The 25,675-nt window shown below is 33.8% G+C and overlaps 1 protein-coding gene across 1 annotated transcript in view; it reads right to left on the minus strand.

The window, feature by feature from the left end:
* Positions 1-25,675, minus strand: part of LOC129219336 (transcription factor collier-like) — an 87,668-nt gene that overhangs the window by 33,542 nt on the left and 28,451 nt on the right. The window contains exon 3 of the mRNA XM_054853697.1: positions 8,355-8,418. Coding sequence (XP_054709672.1) covers positions 8,355-8,418 — 64 coding nt within the window. The remainder of the gene's footprint in view (positions 1-8,354; positions 8,419-25,675) is intronic.

Raw genomic sequence — 25,675 nt, forward strand, 5'->3', positions numbered from 1 at the left:
AAAAAGAAGATTTGCGAGAAACGCTTTAAATATTCGCTTAATGAGGATGCCAAGCATACAGCCGAAAGTCAACATCTTCCTTTTGTTGCTTGAGACAATCATTTCGGGCTGACGCCCAAGGCTGTTTGACTCGGAAAATATGCACTAGAGAATTCCAAGTGCTCTACTCCCCATTTTTACCCAGACCAAGGTTTGGAATTTCAAGCATGATTTAAGAGTCTTTTTTTTTCCGCCTGCTCGCTCACGATTAGCAAAAGAAAAAGAATTAAAGGAACGACGCATCCCCTTTTTCACTTTCCCGATTATTAATTTTTGTTTAGTATTTTTGCTATTTTACGGAATTGTTTTGTGCCCGAGTCGCAACAAATCGGCACTCGGCGAGAGTTTTTCCTCTCTAAAGTAGCTTGTCAATAACGTTTTCAGGCTTCATCATCGACGGTGGGATTGCTTTTAAACTGACTAATCATACGCAGGTCCAAATGCCGGAAAAGAGTTTTATGGTGCGCGTTCGTTTTTGATTCGGGTCGTTTGAAAAGTAGGGATCCAAATAAGCTGTCGTTAGTTGTATTTTGCAGCTAAACATTTTTGTTTACTGACTACAATTTAAAATTTAGTCGTCCTTTTTGACGCCAAACTTTTTATAAAAAATTAGTTTGTCGATCGTTATTTTGCATCCTGTCCTCCCTTTTTGGTAGCTTTAAGCTTTATCTATTATGCTGACCGGGTTATATATATTATTAAGAAATCTTTGCTTAACCTTACTGGAATTATTTCAAAAGTAAACAAAAATAGATGACTTTTCAAACCCAAAAAGAAGATGGGTGCCAATGACGTCTAACTTATCCATCCTAAGTTTTGGACAGTACAAAAAAGAGAGTCTGATTCTTTTGTTTAATAAATTTTGCATGTTCCGACTACAAAAGAAAATGTGTTAAAGCAAAGCAAAAGCTAGCCCACTAATTTTTTAATTTTTTAAATTTTTCTAATTAGTGTTTTAATATATTCCAATGATTTTTATTTTTGTTAAATAAGAAACCGCGAAAAACAAAGTCACTCAAAAATGTATTCATTGAGTAAGATATGTTATTTAATCAACATCACTTAATTGGAACAAAAGGGGATTTTGCATGTTCTGACTGCAAAGAAACATATAATAATAAAGAAAGCTTAGCAAAAGTTTGTCTATTAAATTGCAAACTTTTTGAATTTTTTTAAATGGTACTGCAATATATTCCTATAGTTCATATTTTTTTAAGATAAAAAACCCACGAAGAAGGACTTCTCAAAAACATATCATTTGAGCAAAATACTTTTTAAAATCAGAGTCATTTATTTCCAAATTTTTCCATTGAAAAATGGAAACAATTCTTGAGGATAATCAACCAGAAATGTTCAACTTGATTTATCCTTCTAATACAACAGAATATTCTCCAACTTTTGCGTCAACAAAGTGTCTTGTTCCTGCCTCTCCACTCGTAGTTTCCCTTTCCTGAAAAGGGGATCAATGAAAGGGTATCACAGGAAATCAAAGAATGAGGCACGCTTCCTTGGAAACGTTTCGACTGTTATCCCACATCGGTTGCGGCTACTTAATGGCGTCGCATCATCTCAAATGTAGAAATGTTCACCCACCTATGGAGTAACATTCATTCTTTCAGGAATATTGAAGAGCAGAATTTGGATTTAATAGCTACAACTGCTAGATGTTCAATCCATATTTCATAGAATTGTTCGAAATATTTCCATTTCTCAAAAGTTAGATACTATCGATACTTTCAAAATTCCGTTTGATCGGCAGGATTAAATGGAAAGGATGTGTGAATGAAATGCCTGAAGACTTAAGTAAGTGAGGTGAAAGCAAAAGTTGCTACGTGTGTGAAAAGTAGTGTAAAAATCCTGGAAAATATTTTCAGTACTCTTTTTAATCAAAAGGATTCTTGTGATAGGTAAACTAAGTATTAAAGTCACCCATTTAAAGGTGTGTTACTGTTCATTGGCTTTAATGAAAATAATTTTACGAACTGTTTCACAATAGAAATATTGTCTGAATTTCTAATGAAGTTGGGTTTTGAAACTTTAACTGAAGAGTTTTTTTTTTCTTTAGAACAGTTGACAAAACCGAAGATTTTGAAAAATAATAACGTAAACACTTGTTTTTAAAAATGTTTAGCAGTTTCGTTATGCCTTTTATTAATTAAAAACGTAAGAATCTTGAAAACTCAGTTCATTTAGTGATTGTCTGAAGTTATTTTCAGTTATTATAATGTGTCCGAGTTCTTTTTTTTTTCTTTTCCCCTTAAAGTTATCGTTATAGTTTTGATGATAAATCTTATGACCCATCTATATAACTATGAGTGAATGAAGGAAGTAATTTACGTGGGAGATCACAGGATCTCAGCACTTGTACTTTTCTTTTGTTTGGTCTTTAAAAAAGAAACGCGTTCTTTTTCCTGCGGTGTTTTGATAATTACAAAATGTTTGTACACTGGTCCCCATCTCGAAACAGGAAAATAAATAATGATGGATGCGATATCTTTGGTAAACACAGATACGTTAACTAATAAATGGTGGTAGGAGCGCAGCAAGAGAGGTTCCGGTGGTCAACCGCTCAGAACCCTTGATTCTAACACTTATAATCAATCGTAATACCGCAGCTTACAAGTAAAGACTAATATGCCCCCCCCCCCCCTAATAAGTAACTTCTGGCTGTACTAGAGCCTGCCACGAAGTTGAACTTCCTCTGAATCTTAATAGTACTACAAAAGTTTCACACGCAGAAATGTATCAAAGTTATGGTAAACACATCATGATGCAATAATCAAAATCTAAAAGAAGTGCATAAGTTTGAAATAGTTTTTAAAATGAATTATCTTCATCTGTACAAGACTTTATGAAGATCCTTTTGTGCCCAAACATAAGTGGAGTCAGAAACTAGAATCATTGGGGCTGATGATTCGGAAGTGGCCATTCATTTAATCCTACATGAATCGGAGTTGACCCTCCGCCTCTCATAAAAGACCCGTTTACAAGCTTTTACCAACCTCTCCAGGAAGCATTAGAGCAGTCTCCGTGTTATTGTACCAGCGGATTCTCACTCGAAGCTTTCCAGGACACCTGCCAGGATTTATAAGGGTTGCTGCATTTCACGACATGATTTTTCCGCCCCTTCGGAAGCAAAAGATTCTATGAGAAATTTTACTGCGCAATTAATTTGGCATTTCCATGTGTGGAAATAATAAATGTAACAGAATACAGGGTGTTTATGAAGTCATTCAGTGATAAAAAAAAGTTCATTGAAAAAAAAAAAAAAAGAGAAAAAAACTACAAATTCAAAAACCCTTTTACTTCCTTTTACAAAAAAGGAAGTATTGTATTCGCGAAAAAAATTTCACTCAAAATCGGCCTTAATTTCCATTTTGCTCACCCCCGAATGAATGTTGAGATTTTTTTTCGACCCGACCACACGTAGATATATGCCTAGGAACGTACAGACACCCGAAATAGTATCCATTTTGACGATCCCCGAGTTAATTACAACGAGTTTTGTCGCGACGTCCGTATGTATTATGTGCGTATGTACGTATGTATCTCACATAACTCAAAAACGATCTGTCCTAGAAAAGTGAAATTAGGTACGTAGACTCCTAGTTGGATCTAGTTGTGTTCCTTCCCTTTTGGTTGCATTCGGATGTTCCTAAGGGGGTCTTTTGCACCTTTTTGAGGGGAAATCATTGTTAATTTCAATGCTAATTCCAGTGGTTTTATAATTTGTTAAACACTTGGCGATACATCACCAAGCTTTTGGCCGCCAAGTTTTGTCGCCAACTTGGCGACAAAAATTTAGCGATTTTTTTTTTTTGTTAATTTTTAAGTCTGGTTTTAATTCGGCCAATGTTGGTGATATTTAAAGAGTTAAACAATGAATCACATTAAAATTGCCAATAATGGGGAAATAAATCGGTGTAAAACGTTTTTTTGCTTCGGTTCGTAAGAAGCTAGGGGTGAAAATATTTAGTGTTTCCTTGCTTACGCCAAGGCGCTATTATCATTACATTGGCGTATAAAAAATTCATGTGATGCACACATCAGCTCGTTTTATTTCTTTATCCGTATCTCAAACAGTTTTTGCCACAACATTAATGCACTTCTACGTGAACACTTATCGTCTGTACTTCTGAGAAGGTTTAATCGATTTCCAACTTTTCAGCAGGTACTAGCACAGCCAGAATTTACCTTTCGGGGTAAGGAGGGGGGGGGGGCTTTGGTCATAACAGTCCTTACATGGATATAAACTGTCATATTTGGATGTGCTAGAACCATTAGTTCTTGGGAATTGACCGTCAAAACGCTCCTCGCCGCATCCATAGTTCATTTGGAGTTAGCTAGCATATTTGTTGTAAACATGGATATTGCATTCATTATTATTTCCATTAATGTGTCAATAAAGGGGACCAGCGTACAAATACTTCGACATTCACAAACTCCACAGGTAAAAGGATGCACTGAGTTTTTCATAGATGCCATTTTGCGTTTTTGATGTTAGCGCCACCTACATCACTTTAACTAATATTGTACTAATGAGAGAAAAACTTCATAAGATAAGGATCAAAATAAAAGAAATATGTATAAATTTTTAAGAGTTTTTTTTTTTTTTTTTTTGTAAATTGTATTTACCTGAGCAAGACTTTAAGACTACCCTGTGTAATATAATCGCGGCTTAAGTGATCAGATAGCTGCAAACTATTTATTTTTTGAGTTCATCAAAATGGATAACGGAAGCATCTTTTAACGATTGAGCTTTTCATTCTATTTTTATCGAGGCATGAGATCGCGAAGTGTACAAAAAGTCTTAAGATATGTGTAAATACAAAGTAAAAAAAAAAACGCAAACAAGAAATAAATTATACACATTTAGGTATACATTACGGAGTAATTTTAATAAGTGATACAACACAAGTTTTGACTGATATGTGCATGAGCGTAAATAGCTTGTATTCTCTTACTTTCGTTGATTTTCTGTTACAAATTTAACTTAACATTTTGTACGTATATGCTAGAGTATTCTAAAAAACGGTTGAAGTAAAAAAAATACTAAATCAGTTAGTTGGGCAGATTAATTGGGCAATCAGTTAAAATTTCAGAAAATCCCGCTTGCTTTGCGACGGGAAAGTTAGCACTTGCAAATTTGTGCAACTACATCTTGTTAAATTGGTTGCACAAAAGCATGCGGAGCATATTTAGTTGCAACATATTAGCCTCAAACTATAGTTCAACATGTCTAAAATATTTAGCTGTGTTCATTAAAAACAATTCCCTTTTATCATCACTTAATTATTCTCATCTTATTAGTATTTATCTTTTTTGAAAAGTATGTTGACCCAACTATTTTTACCGTTGGAGTGTAATAAGTGTTATTACTATTATTATTTTACCTGGAAATTTCCCTCCTTTTTTTGCCTAAGTAAGAAAAGACGTCACTATCGTTCTGTAATATTTAATTATGATTCAGATCTTTGCACAATGATCACATGACACTATTTGCGCTCTAAATCAGTTTGTGCAGTAAAAATGTAAATTATTCAACAAAATAGGAATTTTTTATCAACAAATTATGCTCAATAGGTCACTTAGTTCTTTTTTTTTTTTTTGGATTAAAAAATGTATAGCATCCCTAACCCGATTAAACTAAATTAAAATGCTATCAAAACAAAGAACAATTTACAAAGAAGTCGGATTTTATTTAGCCACCCTTACTTACTTAGATTGTGTAAATGTGTAAATTCCAATAACGAGTGTAAGAGGCTGGAGAAAATAATGTGTCCCAACGGGAGGAATGTGGTGAATAGGATAAGGGAGCCTTTTGTACAGAACAAGATTAGAAAATTTCTCTGGACGCCAGTGGAGAGTTGAAACAAATTTGTTAGTCGTCACTTTGTTTTTTTTTTTTTCTAATCATTACATTTTTTTAACTTAACAACAAATTAACTTCTAAATAACTACCAAAACACAAAAATTATTAGTTTATATAAGGTCTATTAAATTAATTCGTGTCATTAAAATTAATTGTTAATCAAGTGTCAATTATGCAAACATAATTTAATTTCATTTTTAAAAGGAAAGTATTCTGACAGCTTAAAATTGTTGACAGCACGGGTGGGGTCGTGGTGACTGGGTGGCGAGTGATACTAATAATTTCAGTCGCCACTCTTTTTACTTAGCCGCCCCGTGGCGAGTGGCGACCGCTAATCTTGATCTTTAGCCCTCTGCTCTCAACCTGAGCTTGTTTGTGGGTGATGCTCACTCCGACGATTAGCATGATGGAGCTAAAGGTGTGATCTCATGTACTCGGCCTCTCTCTACCTGTACTCAGGTGGAGAGAGTTCCGTGGACAGGGTGTGTCTCGGCCAGAGTTAATGGCCGTAGCAGCGGAGCGTTCCTTTCACGCGAGGATATCTACCACGGGAGCCGATGGGGGGGGGGGGGGGCGTGCTCTTTGATATTCTGCCTCCCCCTCTCAAGTCGCCTCACAATTTTAGGAGTAGGAGTAGCGGAAATGGTGAATTATTGAAGCTTTAAAAATTTGCTCTAAAACGGTAAGATCGCCTCCTATCGGCAGCTGACGGCTTTTATTGATCCCGCTTCGAAGAAAGATGGAATAGGCTCGCATCTAATAGTTAAAAGGAATGGAAGCTTTCTTTTCCACAAAAAAATTCGGATAGGAAATACTTTGCAATAAAAAGCAAAAATTGTCAAAACAGAAACTTTTAGAACTTAGATGAATATCTATCAGAACCAACGTTTATCAATCCTGGGTAGCACGATGGTCGTCTGCAGCTATTTCAGGTACATAAGATGTGTATATACAATCGCGGTCAAAGTTGTGAGCACTTTTGGAAATTTTAGAACTTTATGCTTGTTACACATGTTTTGTATCACAAAATGCAAGTTCGTATGCATCATAAAAAATAATAATAATGATGAACTCAATACTGTTGAATGGGGTGACTTGATGACAGTATGGAGTGAGACTGTGCCACATCATGTGTGTCAATACGAATACATAGCGGTTACATTAAGTTAAGTGAAACCCTCCGTCATATATAAAAACAGCATTATATCTCTTATAGTTATGGCCGCAATCTATTTGGCATACTCCAACCTTGCGATCTTTTCACTCCAGAGTCCCCGTACCTATCACTATTTGTGGCTTAACCAGTTGTATGGGACCCTGAAGACAGCTCTGATTTTTTGAACCAGACCAGATCAACCCATTCGAAGCCATAAATACAAATTCAAATATTTGGAATACAAAAAGATTTAAATGGCAAAGACTGTTATTACGATTACATAAGAAATAGTTTATCTTCGATAGAATAGAACAGAATAATATTTTTTTCCAACGGTTAAAAATATCAGATTCTTCAAGCAGTTATAGTTGTGCCACAGTGACATAGCGGATTATCTGGAAACAGACCACTTTATTTTGTAACAGGTAGGATCAGTAAAAACGCTCAAGCAGTAAAGTTTTTACTGCTCATGCGTTTTCGCTAATCGTATGTTTTGTTTTCGCTTCCGATCCATTCGCATCTTTCTGTGGCACAACTTTACTAACACTTGATTGGATCCGAGACCAAATGCCGAGATTGGCAATTAAGGTTAGGTATTGCAAACCGTTTTATCAGTGTGCTTTTTAAAATATGCGTATATCTTTTTTTATTTTAAATATTTGGATTTTGTTTCTTGGTTTGGTATTAAATTCTCTTTAAAATAATGTATACGAGTTTGCATTTTGTGAAGGACAGTATTTTCTAGAAGCATACAAACTATTAAAAAACAAAATGTCTACAATTTTGGCAATAATTGATATTTTTCAGCAAAATTTAATAAAACTCCTATTTTCGATATAATGCATTTCAATGAATTAAATTACTCACAGATTTCATAGTTAAACCTGTTACGGCCCTGTGTGCGGTAAGTATGGGTCAACTTTTCATTCTAAGATATTAAATGGAGAAGCGAGAATTAAAAGTACTAAAAGTTGGAGATTCAAGAGTTTGAAAACCTGGGATTGAATCAATTGATTTCGAGTCATAGTTGGAGAAATAAATCAAAATAGAAAGTGACTTGGCATTAAATTATATAGGAAACGGTAAGCCATCATTTTATTTCTTTAAAACGGCCATCTCGAGAATCTTCAATATTATATGTACGTTGAAATTACATAGGGAAACGCAGAACCACCATTTTTTTTCTTTTAGTGGCTATTTCAAAATACCTATATCTATATACATTTCAAAATCTTACTGATAGAACTGCAATTATAGTGAAGTGTCTACATAGCATAGCATACTTACCATTAGCGTATAGGAGCTGTAGTCTGTAATGGATACCATTATTTGTTTTTTGACCTTCTGATTCCTGTGAGGGAAAAAATACTTTTTAGAAACTAATTAAACATGACAGTTTGCAACAGAACATTTATAACTATTTATATTTTACGTTAATCTTCATGGAAATAAAAAGTAAAATACCACAAAGATAACTTCAAAAGTAATATGCTTTCACGTTCACACTGCAAATCTTGAAACACCTTCCTAACACTTTCGGGATCTTGAAGGCACTTTTTTTTTTTTTTTTTTTTTTTTGAGGGAAGGAGGGGTCAGGTGGCAATTTTCCCCGAAACTTTGAAAAATTAATATTTTTATTTATGAATGAGCGTAGTTTTTGTGGTTTCCTGATACAATTTGCATTAAATAAATGCCCCCCCCCCCCTCCCTTGGAAAAATTCGAAATGGCAATTCTAAACAAACACTGATTCCCTTTTGTAGAACACTCATTCTCATTTGCGTTCCTAAGTTTAAATTTAGGAAATATCTTGAGAAGAACACATCCTGTACATTTTAGGAACGCATTTCATTACTTTCTTTGCAGCGGAGAGCATTTTTAGGCAACTGTGACATTATTTCTAAAACAAAGAGCTCCTTAGGTGTTTTCAATGTTTCCTGGAAATTAGAACTGTATCACACGAACATAAAAAAATGAAAAAGAAATGAAGTAAAAGTTTAAAAATAATAAATCAGTAAACTAAGCTAAAACGAAAATTTATTTGTATATTTTGAACTTAAAAGTGATATTTTTCAAAAGTATATAACAAGAAAAAAATTAAAACTTAAATAAAAAACCCTGGAAATAATAATAAATAAATAAAATGTACTAATGTTCGCGCCGTAGGTACCGTTACGGCTTTTTAATTTATGTTTTCTTTTTAAAACAAACATATTTATCACAAACTAAATAAATATGTTTTGACGACAAAACAGCACCAAAGGCAACTTCCTATTTGGTTAAAGCAATAAATGCAATTTCCCCTGTAAGCGCAATCCCTCCTTCACGCTCCCATCAGTTTGTTAAGAATTCGTGTGTGGAAATTCCGACCGACTAATCACTTTTTCTTGTTTCGCGAAGAGGAAATGAAAGAGAACATTCAATATTTATCTTGCATTTATATGATCTCCAATTCGGATACCGCATGGTAGGACAAATATCATTTATCATTTATTGTAAAAATACTCCTCGGCTAGCCAATCTCGCTTTTAGAGAAAGATTTTTGCACTTCCCATTTAAACTCCTAGCTTATGGTATTCCAAATTTTCTTTCAGAACGATTATATGATTTTTAAAGTTTTTATTAAAGGAAAAAAAAAAGAATTAAGCACCTGATAAATTCTTTTATTCAACGCGAAGTATCAAAAATCGTTACGTTTATGGAATTTTGAAACATAATTAATATTCAAGTACACGAATGCCTTGGATAGATTTTATGATGTTATTTTACTTTCAAAATGCGTAATTATTTGATTGTAATATATGTAGAGTATCGTATTGTATTCAGACTGAAGTTCTTACTACATATTTGATTTGATACTTGTTATGGGATCGGAAGCACGTTGTTTGGTTAAATCTGATGTTTGCTTTAGGATTTAATTTGTGATATTTGATTTTATAATGGCTAAGGGATTTGATTTGTTACATTTCATTTGACATCGGTAATGTTCGTTATATTTATGATTAGATAGTTAACATTTCTGCCCAATTTATTTTTTATTTTCATTATACAGTGAAATCCCGTTACAACGAACTCCAGGGGACCACAAATTTTTTTTGTTGTAACGGGAATTTTGCTGTAATAGAATTCAAGCAATGTAATTGTTATTAAATTGGGACTGAAAATTTATTACTTTGACACGGCTATTTTATTGTATTAATACTCTCTGCAACGGGATTTCACTGTTGTACACAACAGTGTTTTAAATTATGATAGCAAGACCGTAACTATAAGTACGCCAAACATTTGCTTTTTGTTTTGATTAAATTTACAGCTTCTGAATAGATTGTGCAGTAAGTTATGTAAATCTAACAAGCACCATTGCAGCTGAACTGTAACGATAAAGCGTTAGGATTATCGTGCTTTATTCAAACAACACACGTGTTTGAACCATAAGACAGTGGACCAATTCTTTGTTAAATTATGTAAAAAATTGTTTTTATAGTTTTCTGTGTCTTTTAAACAATTCTACGGAAATTTGCTGCAGTATATAGTTTTTACTGTGATAAACTGTAAGTATTTAAAGATTTGTTTCGCTTGATATCCATACTCGGATTATCCGGATTGCCTTTGGTCCCAATTAGTTCAAAAAAAAAAAAAAAAAAAAAAAAATGAGGTCGTACTGTATGTCTGTTTGAAAGTGTACATCAAACTCGATGCGTTTTCGGTCATTTCTCACTATGAAGCTATTTTTTATTTTCTTCTTACATGTAAAGCAGTAAAACGATTGCAAAACTAAACGCACAAAAGCAAAGATAGTGAGCACGTTCTCATAATTATTAGAACGAAAATACTGCCAATTAAAAAAAGAAAGCAAAAGTGAAATCGTACCCCAAATGTTTCTCAAACGAAAAAAAAAAAGAAGTTAACTGGAAAAAGATGTTGGGCAAAGCGTGATTTTTTTTCCCTTCTCCTGTAAAAATTTGCGAAATGGAGTGAGCTGGTTTTGATTCCAAGCGCTTCATCTATACGCTTCTTATATTGCGAAAAAGCTAACCGCAGTTAAAGACCAAAATCCGCAAGAGCATTAAGAAGTGAGCAATTAACGTGATCCGCTTAATTATTAGGCCATCAAAACAGGCGGAAAAGAAGCCGGAAGTAATTCGATCGGGGCAGATCATTTTCTCTTTTGAAAAGAGTCCGTGTTTGGAAGCGCATTGTGCGTCAAAGTAACATTTTGTAAATGGCCACAAAACAAAATGGTAATCTGGAGCGTACACGAAAGTGTCTCCTTAAAACAATTAGCCGTTTCCGCCTCCTTTCGCAGTGGCCGCTTCAAAGAGCGTTTGAAGTGGCCACTGGAAGCGCGCATTTAGCATAGGCCGTCGCTGCATTAAACGCTCGCAATCGGGCTTAGCCGTCGATGGCGAACAATAAGTCGGAGCCTAATTCCCGGGGCGCCGAAGCTCATTACGGGGCCATGCGTCGCAAGGGCTTATTAGCGACTAAGCTCTCCTGGAGAGAGGACATAATCTGCAATTCTCGCTGCCCAAATGGAAAGCTGGCGACTACTTGCGATAGCTCTGTCATTACCCTTTCGCGCGCGCAATCCTTCGGGGACTGACCCGTGTGCCTCGTGGTTGTTATTAATTGGAGGACGGCTGCTGCACACAGAATCCGATTCTACAGAGATTTGGCTCCTCAGCTGGACCGGCGACAAATCTGCCGCCACTTAAAGGCTTGTTCGATTTCACGAACATTCTAATAGTTTAATAAGATCGATCCTCACTCATCCCTGACCTGCAGACGACACAGATTTACATTCCACACGACACGTGCACGGCCATTTCCATCGCCGATGCGCTTTGTCGAGTAATCACTTCCACGTTACTAATTATCACCGGCAACCATTTTTTTACACCTTCTAATCTTAACATTTATTTTAACAATCTATTTCTTGTTATTACAGTTATTATTCTACTACAGCGGTTCTTCAAGGGGTATTTAAACTTTAATTCATTGATGTGATGTTCAAGTTTTATTTTTCGTTACTAACCGATTGACATGGGCCGCCGTTTCGGGAGACCATGGGGAGACTTGTATATAGGATGCTGAACTCGGAACCGGAGTTTGTCGGGTTTGAAGCCCGATACCAGCATTTTTTTTTTTTTAATAATTTCTTAACTACTACATGCGGAGTGTGAGCTCATAAAATCCGTGCGTCTAAAACTCAAAATAAAGTTGAAAAGGAAAAAAAAAAGATTCAAAACACTTTCTACAGGCTTCTGCTGTAAAATTTTACGCATTTGTAAAAGAAAAGCATCAACATACTTTCTTTAGGCTCCTACTTTAAAATGTTTTTATTAGTAAAAAAAAAAAGTTCAACATACTTTCTTTAGGCTTTTACAATAAAATTTTATGGATAAGTAAAAGAAAAGGATCAAAATACTTTCTTTCGGCTCCTACTGTAAAATTTTGCGCATTAGCGGACACATCCCAGAAAATGTAAAACCTATTTAAGCAGAGTTAAAAACGTCTTCACCACTAAACTCCGAGCTAGAGTAAAATGAACTCGAAATATCCTTTGTGAAGAGAAAGAAGCATTTGCCTTTAAAAATGCATTTATTTTTGAAATCCTAAGGTAGCTAACGCAAAGAGAAATGATGAATGGGCCTGAGATATTTTAAGCTCCAGCATTAATTGCATCCCCTCGCTTGTTTTCTGTGAAACAAAATCAACAAACGCTCTCCGAATACAAATATTGAAAAGATAACTCCAGAAACAAAATGAGAATTTGATATTTCATGCCGCAATTTCATTACCTTCCTAAACAAGTGCGGTGATTTAGATAAAGCATGCACATTAAGCGTGAAGGAAGTACTTACCGGTTCTAAATCATGTCACGATCAAAACATAGATCAATCTTTGGAAGCTTTTATGAAACCTTAGAAGTAATGGCGGTGTAAGGACGATAAAACTAAGCATTCATATTGATTTTTATGGGAAAACAGCTGCTGATGGATATTGCCTCAACTTTTCCTTAAAAGGGATTGACGGTTAGGAAATTCCAGCCTAGGTGAAAGATTCCATGCTAAAAGTTTTTGAAGGCTTTTCTTTAAAGTGGAGTTTCATTGGCCAAAGTTTGAGTTTTTTTTCTTTATCATCCTTGTTTTAAGATTTAAGTGCCACACTTACGTTTTAGTTGAAATGCTTGTTTCGAAAGTGACAGTTCCATATTCAAGTAGATTCAAAATGATTAAATCATGGGGTTTTATATAACGGATACTGGGTGCTCTATTTTTTAAGTTCCGTCTTGCAACTTAGCTTTTTTTTAATTGTGCAAAAGAGGGCAGTGAATTTAACTATTCATAGAGAGTTTGAACCCCCCCCCCCTTTCTTTAAAGCATAAAAACAGTTCATTTTAAATTGATTACAGTTTTGATTTCAAAAATTTATTTTGATTTTCAATAAAGTCTGACAATGCAAGTATCAAATTTTGAAATTTGTTACATACGTTACGAAAAATTTAAAAGAAAACAGAAAAGTACATTTTTGACTGAAATTATGCATCTATCACTTAATAAAAGACCACACAAAGGCAAGGTTTATTAATTAAGTAATTTGCATATTTATTTGTTGGGGGGGGGGGGCGGAGCGCGAGGAGTTTATAGTCAAAGTTGAATATTCTCCTTACGTAATGGCACGTATCATTACTATTATACATTATTATTTTCCTTTTTTTAAATATTCGTATTATTAATGTGATGTTATGATGGTATTTGTTGTGATTTATTTACATTCAAAAAACGAACGAAATTGCATTAGGTTTAAAATAAGAAAAAGAAGAAAGTATTAATATGTAGCTCAATTAAATATTTTGGCTTAAAATCTCATGTAACATTTCGTAGCAATAAGCTATATTACTATTGTAGCTACGAGTACTACTAAATATCGTTTCGAGTTTGAAAGTCAAAAATAAATATAATAAAAATAACAATAATGATAATAATAATAATAAGAGGAAGAAATTTGACCAGATGGCAGGGTAGAAAATTGCGCTCACTTTTCAACTAGCAATGAATTTTTAACAGAATATTTAATTCTTGAAAAAAATTAACTAAAAATAAATAAAATAAAAGTAACAATAATAATAATGATAATAACAATAATAATAATAATAACAATAATAAGAAGAAGAAGAAGAAATTTGACCAGATGGCAGGGTAGAAAATTGCGCTCACTTTTCAACTAGCAATGAATATTTAACGGAATATTTAATTCTTAAAAAATGAAACTAAAGAAACACTCATGATCGTATAAAGTAGCTAAAAAAATTTCACTGTGAAGAGAATAATAAATGGCTATAAATAATACGCTTTTTCTTTCAAGTTCTGGTTTTCAACGATAATGTTCAAAGTATTCGCTAACAATCAAAATATTGAAGGAAAATAGATTGACCTAAATATCCCAGTGTGTGCCAAAAATAGAAGGAATTCAGCTAAAACCGGGTGTGGCAAAAATGTCGACAAGTGTCAAGTGTTGAACCGCAGGTCTAATGGCAATCGAAAATAGCAGGCTTGTTACGTTGTAGGTGCGAAATGTAGACGGAAGTCTTATTTAGAGAAACTGGTAAACATAGATATAGAAGGCGTAAAATGCGAGAAATAATATTATCGATGAAAATATAAACACCTATAAGTTTCAGACAGTGACGTAAGTGTGGAAAAACTGAAACCTTCATACTATCCGCGCGAGTTATAAATATTCACGTATTTGATGCATTATGAATTTCTGAAAAATATGAACAGCTAAATAATCGTTACAATATGTAAACACCCTTACGATTGATTCTAACTGTCCGCATTTTTTTAACTTTTTTTTTTTTTTTTGAAAATTGACTGAGGAGACATGAACACGTGTAAGAAGTTCAATTAAAAGAGCACGGAATTAAACTAAAAGTCATGGTGCACATTCTGAAAAAGTTGACAAATGATAATATATTTTTGAAAGAATGCATTTTTTTAAGTCTACGTTTAAAAAGTAAACACTCCTATCAGTAAAATAAATAATAGTAAAAAAAGTGGCCGATTACAACTTTACCCAGTTAAATCCAACCAAAAGGTATTTTTGTTGTAATATATAAATAAAATATGTATTCATAATTTTCAAAAAAAAAAAAAAAAAGATTCGTCATCGAAATTGTCCTTTTATGTGAATTGTACCAAAGCATGATAAATATTTAGAAATTCTTGCCTAGCAATACATTTTGACAATTTTTTAACAATTCCACAATTCGATACGCTTTACAATCTAGACAAAAAATAGGCTCAAAATTGATTTTGTGATTCAACTAAAATGCAATACGTAAACTTATAATTTTACAACACAAAAAATATCAATATAGAAGACATAACAACCAAATTTTTTTAATAAAAAAACTTGCATTAGAAACATAAAAATTACGATTTAAATAATTCATCAACTCACAAAACAAGCAAAACAGGCGACGCAAAACTTGATATTACCAAAAAGTTATTTTTGTGTTAGATTCAGTATTTCACAAAAGATAAATACATAATATTTTTCGATTAAACAAAAATGTTAATTTATAATTACGAAATTAAAATTTTTTTACAAGTTACCAATGACTAGTGAAAATACTCAGAGTCATATTGAAACCAGCTCTAAATGGCAATAAATATTTTAAATCAATGTTCTTAGCAGCAATGCAGTGTTTCGGTAAAAAAAAAAAGAAAAAAAAAAAAAAAACCATTCCCATGAACTCTCAGTGACATGGATTCCTGGCCAATTTTTACCAGTTATAGAGCAACCGACAAATAGGGACGTTTTATCATAACTTATCTAACGAAACAATAGCCAAAAGTAGAAAGACATTCATTTTAATGTAATATAATATAAAAACCCACAAGCATTAACGACAAATTACGTACTTTTTACCCTAAATATTGACATTGTGATACAATATTTAAATAAGATAAGATAATAGGAGACATTTTAATTTTGAATTTAACGCATTGGAGTACACTCTGGGGCTTTAATATCAAGATTAAAAAAAAAGTATCATTTGTGAAATATATTTAACTTTAATTTTTCATTACATCGGGAGTTCCGTGCTAAACGGAAACGCAAATTCGAAAAATAGCGACAGGCATTTCCCTCCCACGCTTGAATTTTGATTATATCAATGACTAACATAACAAAAGAAAAGCTTTTATTTCTTCTTTCCTCTTTCTTACCGATTGTTCAAGAATATGAATTATCTAACAAAAACTACCCTTTATTTTAATTCGATTTGATACGTATTCTATCCTCTGTTTTCTGGGAATGATAATGTATGATGAATTACACATATTATGCAAATGCTTTTCATCATTTTCAACAGTTTTTTTATTTTTTAATAAACAAATGATCTGGATTAAATGCACAACATCACTTTGCAGTTTTGTTATCTAAGTAAAGAATACCTGATTACATGATTTATGTAATAAGATATTGTTTACAAAGGTATGGTTTGCAAAGGTTTAAAAAGGTATTGTTACAAAATATGTTTCAGCATGCTGAAACATATTTTGGAAATGCCTCTGTATTTTAAACAATGAGCTTATTCCAGATGAATTACTGATAGTAATACATTCTGTGGCACTCTACATTTGAAACATTCACCTTGTCACAAAAACATATATTTATGCACATTTTTTAAGTACAGCAAAACCTTATTTGATAGCTTCATGTGCCCTTGTAAACTTGTCTCCAAAATGATATGCATTTCAAATCAGGGTTTAAAACTAGGATGCTAAAGTTAGTCGTAATTGGCACCTAGCTTTTTCGGTTTAGTTGCCAATCTGTTTTACTCAGGCGTAACTTTAAAAGACTTGAAGTATCGTATGCGAAGTTTTCTACGAAAGAGTATACAAATCAAACCTGCATAATACATAAAAGTAATAAAAGCGCCAACTCAAAATTGCGATCTTCAAATTATTATTATTTTTCTAAAATAAAAAATGACGTTAAAAAAAGAAAACAATGGAGGTTACATTGTAGTCATCAAACTAAAAAAAAGTTAATTGCAAAATACGCCTAAAGAGCACTGATTTCGATCCCTGTTTGAAGTGCTCATTGTATAGTGGTGTCTCGGAGATGTCAATCATTTCAAGTGCTGACTAGACTAGCGTTTCTGAAAAGTCATACATATGATATGCCATTACAGACTTTCTAAGGCGTCATTGTATATCAAGGGGTTAAAACAGACTAACTGTACAGCTGTTTCTTTTCTGTTCTTATTATTTTGGAGAGCTAAAGATACGTCAACGATAAGTACCGCTAATCGAGGCTGCCCGATTATATGCTATATGTTTTTTGATCAATCGCGATTGCTTATTGTTCTCACTTGACCGTCCTTGGCGTTGTGGTTCCTTTTTCAGCTTGGACCAGGGGACCTCTGCAGCACCACCGCCCACCAGCCTCTGCATGCTCGTCAGAATCCGCTTTTCCTGGTCGGATGCGTCCATGTCCTGTACACACATATGATGCTCACACACATACACACACACACACCTACGTGCATACACACTGCTCTACGCACACACACAAGCCTACACATGCATGCACACGCGCCTACACACACACACACACAAAACTATACACACGTAACCGCCCAGGAGGAGAGGAAAGCTTGGGGGGACAGGAGCCGTTTCTAGAAACAATAACTTCAATGAGTAGGGCCCTGTCGCAACTCATGATTGCGAAATACATAATTTGAATTCAAAATGTCAGAATTCAAATTAATTAATTAATTTATTTTTTCTTTTTTCCTTGTCTTCTATACATACAATTTACACAGATAACGTAAGTGATGGATATAGAACATAGAGGAAGGCGAAAATGACACCAATGACCAGAGTGAGAAATATCCCTTCAACTACTTTTTTCCTGAAGTTTATTACATTTACTACGATTTTGCAAACTATTGAGAGGCGAGTTACAAGTCGTTTTTTCTAATGGGATCATTTTAGAGGGTTAGAGTTTTTAGTGAATGATGCATGGTACAAAAGAACATGCAAAAAATACGCACATAATTACTCACTACAGTTTATCCGACAAATTGAATTTCAGAAGCAAAAAAATAACTCAAAAATAACGCCGGGCAATTTTTCTCCAGCTTGTTCAAATTCATTTATCATTTCTTCTTTCATTAAGAATCGAATGTTAATGGCGGCAGTTGGCTAAAAGAACTCAACTCATTCTTCCTTGCAACCGGAATTGTTTCAATGTTCGCGCTCAGCTTTTGTGACGAAATTTCTTCCGCAACAATTAAAGTAGGATCCTTCGGAGGGGTGGCAAAGCCTCCCCTTTCTCCGCTCGGGAAAGGGTATCAAGCTTGAATCTTATTTGCCTCGTTTCAACTCCGGAATAATTACAGAACGAGAGCATTTAATGAAGACGGTTTCTTATCAAGTTAAGCTAATGAATGCGGTATTTTTCTTCTCGCTGGTAAACGGGGGAGATCCAGTTGTGGATTAGCTTTGCTGGAATCCGCTGCAGGGGCAAGGCCGCATCCAGACGCTATATTTATTATATCTCATTCAGGGAGGATTTACTCCAATGATTCTGAAGCCCGCTCTGGCTTGCAGGAAATTACCGCCGCAGGCGTTTAAAGTAGCGAACGCTTCGCTTTTAACGGCGATACTAGACGGGGGAAAGTGGCCAAATGAAAACGGAAAATCCTGCAGGTACTTTCATTTTTTGAAAACACCCCCGCTCACTAAACGGCCGCAGTTCAGAATTGGCAGTCTTTGGAGGAAAAACTCCACAGTCTAAGCAATCAAAGATCCGTTTTTACACGATCATCGGTCAACGTGAAGTCACGCAAATGTCGCAGTCAGACTCCTGGACACACAATGACGTTTCACAGACGTCGAAGTGTTCGTAATGGCATATAATGGCACTAGAGCACATAAATGACGTCTGGAAGACATCACAGACTAAAATGCGCATGATGTGAATGATGTGTTTACAATAGAAAAGTCTATAACGGCACATAATACTACCTTTTGGCACTTGAATGACGTCTGGCAGATATCACAGTCTAAAATGGAACGTGAAGTGAATGATGCGTCACAACAGAAAAATCTGTAATGGCACATGAAACGACCTTGGTACATGTCAATGACGTCTTCGAGACGTCACTGTCTGAAATGTCCCATGAAATTAAGGATGCTTCACAGACGTCGAAGAACTTGCAATGGAACGTGAAATAGTCATAGCATTTAAAAAACGTATCAGAGACATTGGTCAAAAATGGCGAATGAAATGAATGCCATCTAGCAGGCGCTATTGTATAACCAGGAGTTAAGGTTACGATAACTATGTAATAATTTTAAGTGACATTGAAGGGTTAAAAGAGTCTCCTTCTATAAGATTCAACAAAGTAGAAGTTCACAGGAATATAATTAGTTTATTTACTAATTTAACAGAGACAATCTAAGTAAAGTAGAAGAATCAGAGTTGTTGCCGTTTCTAATGAGGCTACCTATTGGTTACCCACCATTTGCAGACCTGGAGTATTCCCCAAGGGGCTGGCATTCATTATTTAATGTGGCGTCACCATCGGCGGACAGCCATTATTACTTCAGTGTTTTGACGCCGAGTATCCAGCGAAACAAAGATATCTGGATGCTCATGATGCGAAACAGAATCAAAATCGTTGTACTGCTTTATATAATCAAAGTAGTTAAAATGTAGCAGGGGGAACATTACCAAGTAACTCTTAACTAGCCTCTTAACTTCGTTCCTTATTGAATCTCTTCGATTCCAACTTGTTAGAGCATGTTACTGTGCATTACATCATGACTGGTGTGTTAAAGAGTATACTAAGAATAAGTATAAGAAAAGTAGATTGGTAGGGGAGGCTGATTAGAAAGTTTTTTTTTCATTTGAAATTTCCAGTCTTCCATCATGTTCATGCTCCTAAGATATCCGACTACCTATCGAAGCCTATTTTCAATTAAAGTACTGATTTTTTTAAATTTTAGTGTATCATTAGAGCTAGGTTCTTTATCTTTCCAAAGCTGCAAAATTATATTTATGAGTTGTTAAAAATCAGAGTTATGCTGTCACTATATATGTTGGAATTTTCAAACTAGAAGTAACGCTATGTTTGTCACCTTCTTGAGATGCTCATGATGTGAAACAGAATCAAAGTCATTTTATTACTTTATTTAATCAAAGTAGTAAAAACGGAGCAGACCATAATGAATTATAGAGCAATGTTAATTTTTTTTATAGAATAAATAAATGACGGAATGACGCTTATAACTGTAGATGTATTAGTTTTAATACTGTTGATAAAGTTTGGGATTAACAACAAAATCTGATTAGTTTGACTTCTGCGGTGATTTAACTTTCGAATACGAGATTAGTTGACTTGTCGGAAAAGAATTAAAAGTTTGGTAGTAAAATTTACAAAGCAAAAATACTTTGGTTTCAACTTGAGTAGCGACGTTTTGCGAAAGTGCTTTTATTTTTCTGTTTCTCATCCATTTTTCGGCAAAATATTTTTTTCAAAAATAGTAATTTGAAATGTACATTTTTTCTATGCTGATCAAATTTTTAATCCCGTGGGATATATGTAGGGCAAAATATCGTATTTAAACAGAAAATGCACGAAAAGAAAAAAGAATCCAGTTGGATAACTTAAACTGTTTAGCCCTAAAATATAAAGGTAAATAAATTAATAACTAAGAGTGAGAGTACCCATAAAAACAAACAGCATTTAAAATAATTTATGAGCCGTTTCCGAGAAACGTTAAGTACATTTCTTTCGTTGAAATTTCGACTGTTAAAAATAAACATAACGAAACCACGAGTGGCACAACCTTAGTAAATCAAACGATTCAAATGCGACACTCTAAACAGTGTGCAAATTGTAACTACGTCTCAAACTGTCTTAGACTTCTTGTTGTATGTTTACCCTGTCTGTCGCGAATACAGTTCTCTTGCTTCTTTTCAATGGCATTTGGCAGTGGGTAAATGTTTCAAGATGATGCTCTGAATTGTGAGGAGAACATCCCCAACAAAATGTAACTAGACCATAAACGATGATTTAGTTAGACATGCTTTTTAAAGAAATGATTTCGGAAAATGTAAGCATATGTATTTTCAAATCAGGGGTGTTCATCTTCCCACGAACGACGGCACACCCCCTTAAATGCTAAGGAGCACCCCGCCATAATAAGAGTTCCCTTAAAAAAGAGAAAACAACTCCTTAAAATCCCCTTGAAAATTTCAATGGCGCAGTCCTGTACCATGAGCCCCCCCCCCCCCCCCCCCCCCCCACATGTGAGCGGCACATATGTTTAAATAAGTGGCGAAGAAAAAAAAATTTAAACTTGCTTTAATGCAGAGCTAGCTTGCATAACTAGACAAACTGTCCAAAGAAAAAATAATATTGTGACCGATTCACGTTCCAAAAAAAGAAAAAAATGGAGCTTCTGCTGGGGCACTTATTTTTCTGTGTGGATACGAATAAAAATGCAGCTACTAGATTCAAAAACTTGCAGTTACGGAAAACCCACATGCTTGTAAATTTTCTGGTGTTCAAGAATTTAAGATTTTTTCGAAAGCATCATTTCGGGAATATATTTATATAACTTTTTTTTATTAGTATTATTTATTTCCTCTTTTAGATTAACTGAATTTCGTAATTGCTTTTTTTTTTTTTTTTTTTTTTTTTTTTTTTTGAGGAGTTGAGTTTCGTAATCGCCCCATTTTGTATACCTAAATTTAGTCAGTAACTTTGACTGAAGAGATGAGTTTCATTACTTTCTATCTTTGAAGAGTTCATTTTTGTTTTTGTTTATAAACTGATCTTCTCTTCTCCCCTAACTTAGAAACTGATGTACGTACTTACCATATTATAAAACCAGAATTTCAACTCCCCCTTTCTTTTATCACCCATGTTCTTTTTTTAAAAAAGAGGGATTTGGTTATTGGTTGCCATTTTAATTCGAAATGTGTCGCAGCGCAAAAAGTTCGATCTTCCATCAAAACATGTGAAAATCGTTCAGCGTTAGAAAAAATCAATAGCGTTTGTAGAGGAATGTATAAAAATTACATTTAAACTGCATAAATTTTTAAAATATTTAAACTATGTACTGCTATTTGAAATATAGAACTACCCAATGGTGCCCTGTGGTCAAATGAACACTAAAATCATTCATAAAAATGATGTAATAAATACTCAGTACAAAAATTATACATTTATTCATTTATTGAAAAATTCCATTAAAATGGATAGTTAATAGAAAAAGTGAAGTTTTTTTCTTTCTTCTTTCTTTCTTTCTTTTTTGTAAACAATAGTTCTTAGAGATCAATCAAGAGACATAAAGTTTTATTTTTCGTCTAGACGTATCCACAGTTCATTGAAACAAGCAATATTAACATTTAGAAAGCACAAAGCACTGTTTAGTTTCTAAGTACATTTTATTTTATTAATGGTTTGTTATTATTTCCCCGAAATTTCAGAAAACAAATTGACCAAGCACATTTTCCTCGTTTTGTTTTCTTTCAAACGTCATATCGCCTGCTCGTCCTTTAATGACGTCAACGACTTTATCCAGGGAATGACTTTTATGTATGGAAGCGGGATTTCTGTTTGGGTTCCAACCCTCATTATAGGAAAGGCCAGATTCCTTTTTAATGCGCCATCATTTGGGACAAGCCATTCGGTTCAAAATTGGGACAGCCATTCCGATAAGCGCAAAGCAGATTTAAAAGAGGGATTTGATGAGGCATTATGCTAATATTCATTTACCACTCGGTTTACCTGAAGAGCTTAATTTCGGAGGAGTTTAAAATCGCTTGCAGGAGACTTTCTAGAAAGTTTTTCGTAAATTTGAATTACCTAGTAAACCTTTGACTGCGGAAAAATGAACGTCGCGCTGGAAGTAAGCAAGGAAGTCATTCATTTTCTGTAATAAAATTGTGTTGTTTATCTTTTAAAATGGATAAGTAGTATCGTCAAAGTAATTGTGCGAAAGCTGCTGGCTAGTTGTTTCTTTAGACTGGGAACAAGAAATATTGAACAAAGATGCCATCAGTGGAAAGTTTTCTCCATTTGTATAACTCTTGACTTATTAACAGAAAAACGATACACTGAAAGATTCATGCGTCAGCAAAATAATCATGTAATAAATGAAACGTTTAGTATCAAAAACAGATGCATTTATTATCAAAAAATGTTTACAGGTGAAACAAAATATCATGTCCCGCTCTGCCCATTTATTTTTTTCCAAAATATATTTTTTAAGTTTGAAAAACATTCGGTGTACGGCTTCATTTTTGTTTTGTTATCTAAACTAGCAGTATTGTCTCATTATTTACACATAAAGTACTTTTGTAATCTTCACGGTCTTTTGTGGGATATAATCGTAAAGTCGTAAGGTTTAATAAATCGTAAAGTTTTCACACACGATTTTTTATTTTAATTGTTATTGTTTGTATATTGTTCGTATATTGTATCATTTCAAATAATAATTGAAGATTAATATTAAAATAAAAGTATTCAGAAACTAAGAAAAGCGACACTTTCATCAACTTTTCTCTAACCGCCAAAATTGAAAAACACATTGGTGTCTCATACAGGTATTTAGGATGAGTTCTACATAAAACTGAACAATATAAGCTATTTTTGAAACCTAAACAGCTGCAAATTATTTATTTAAGAAACTAAAACATCACTTATACTCTAGAAGCTTGTTAAAGATATCAAATGCTCTTTAAAACTTAATAATTTAGTTTAAGAGAATTTAGAGAAGTTTGTTTCTTTCGCGTATTCATGTCTTGATATTTTCCCATGGGGAAAAAAGAAATGATTAGCGTTTATCGTTGCTACTATTAGTTGCTCCTACTGTAAAATAAGAAGTGCTTGTAACATATTAAGCACACAAATATGTTTAATATGAGCTTGTGGTACCATTAACATTTGGAAGCATTAATTGCTCTAGGGTTCGAGTTAAAGGTAAGTTCAAAATTTCATTAAAAAAAAAAAAAAAAAAAAAAAACAAGTAAATATTATTTTTAAAGGGTAGGAGAAAAAGCTGCTCATTGGTACCGATGGCAGCGTAACTCTCATGACGAGCAGGGCTTAATTTATATCGGAGCTTATAGAAGCTCAATTAGTGTACTTTTTTAAAAAAATCATGTATCTGAAATTTACATATTACACGGAATTTCGACTGTTTCTTATTTCAAAGGACTCAACTGATCCCCTATTTCTTTTGTTAGAAATCAAACCTAGATCAAAAATAGTAGCTAATATCACCTGAACCAGCAGAGACATTAGAATATGAATAATTAAAACAACTAATACCGATTTATACAATAAAAAAGTTAACGTTTTTTCAAAAAGTAGAAAACATTAAAATAACGTTTAATATTCTCGAACTCGAATAGTCATAAAATGGCACACACTGGGTTTGGTTTTGGCTTTTTTCGGATGTCTTCGTTTGTCTACGCATGACTTTGCATTGAAAATGGTGTCATTTGTAACCCCGAAACACTTGTCCGCAACTTTTATGGCTAATTGTGCATTTTAGCTACTATTTTTATTTAGTTATCGATTTTTTCAGACATATATGCACTAAAAATGATAAACAATCACAAGATTTGGAAAAACTTCCAGTCTTTTGCAAGTTTTGTGCTTTTTGAATCTTGTTCCTTATAATTTTCATTAATTTTATGTTTTTCTTTTGTTCTGTAAACGTTGAGTCAAGTATACCATCATCTGTCATTTTTGCTGCTTGACCTCATTTGTTGTGAGCGCCACACTTACCCCATTGTGCCTCGCGCAGAGATATCAGTTGTCGCAACAATTATACCCAATCTGAGAATCCTCAATTCAGAATGTCATTTCAAGATTTACCGTTGGGCGATAAACACCCCTCGCACAACCGCCGATCGAAATGAGACCACTTGTTACCGATAAAATGTCTGAGATGTGGAGCGAGTTTCCTGAAGCTTGCCAATTAATGTTAAATAAATAGATTTTATCAACTACACCAAGTAGTTCGATTACTTGAAAAGAAACACTGATACAATTATTCTAATGGTCTTCTCATATCAATGAATTTTAAGGTCACAAAGCATTTGCATACTTCATTTGATTTTGGTAATGCTTTATGTAAAACAACTGAAAGTGAGAAAAAAATCATGGGTGATTTCGTCAACTATGTTTCGTTCTTTTCTTTATTTTTTTAGATAAAAAGACCTAGCATTCTACCATTGAAAACAGCTAAAATGTCTAAATTCAATTTCGCAAAATTTCAGAAATTTAATTATCATGCTTAAACTCTGACAATGAGGCATATTTTTGGGTGTCACAGAAATCAACGAATGAAAATCTGTTTTCGATATTATTTAAATGTAACTAAGATGTAATTTATCGATTTTGATCGATCAAGAAAAAGCGATAGGGGAAAAAATTCCCCTCAAAAAAAAAATATTCCATTAAAATATTTCTATAAATAGCTATGTTTTGCTCTTCAATAAAGCTATAGTGCCATTCCAAGGAAAAGTTGATATTTCATCCAGCACGTGGGATCACTATATTTCA

This window comes from Uloborus diversus, chromosome 3, assembly GCF_026930045.1.
Source record: "Uloborus diversus isolate 005 chromosome 3, Udiv.v.3.1, whole genome shotgun sequence".
Classification (NCBI taxonomy): Eukaryota; Metazoa; Arthropoda; class Arachnida; order Araneae; family Uloboridae; genus Uloborus; species Uloborus diversus.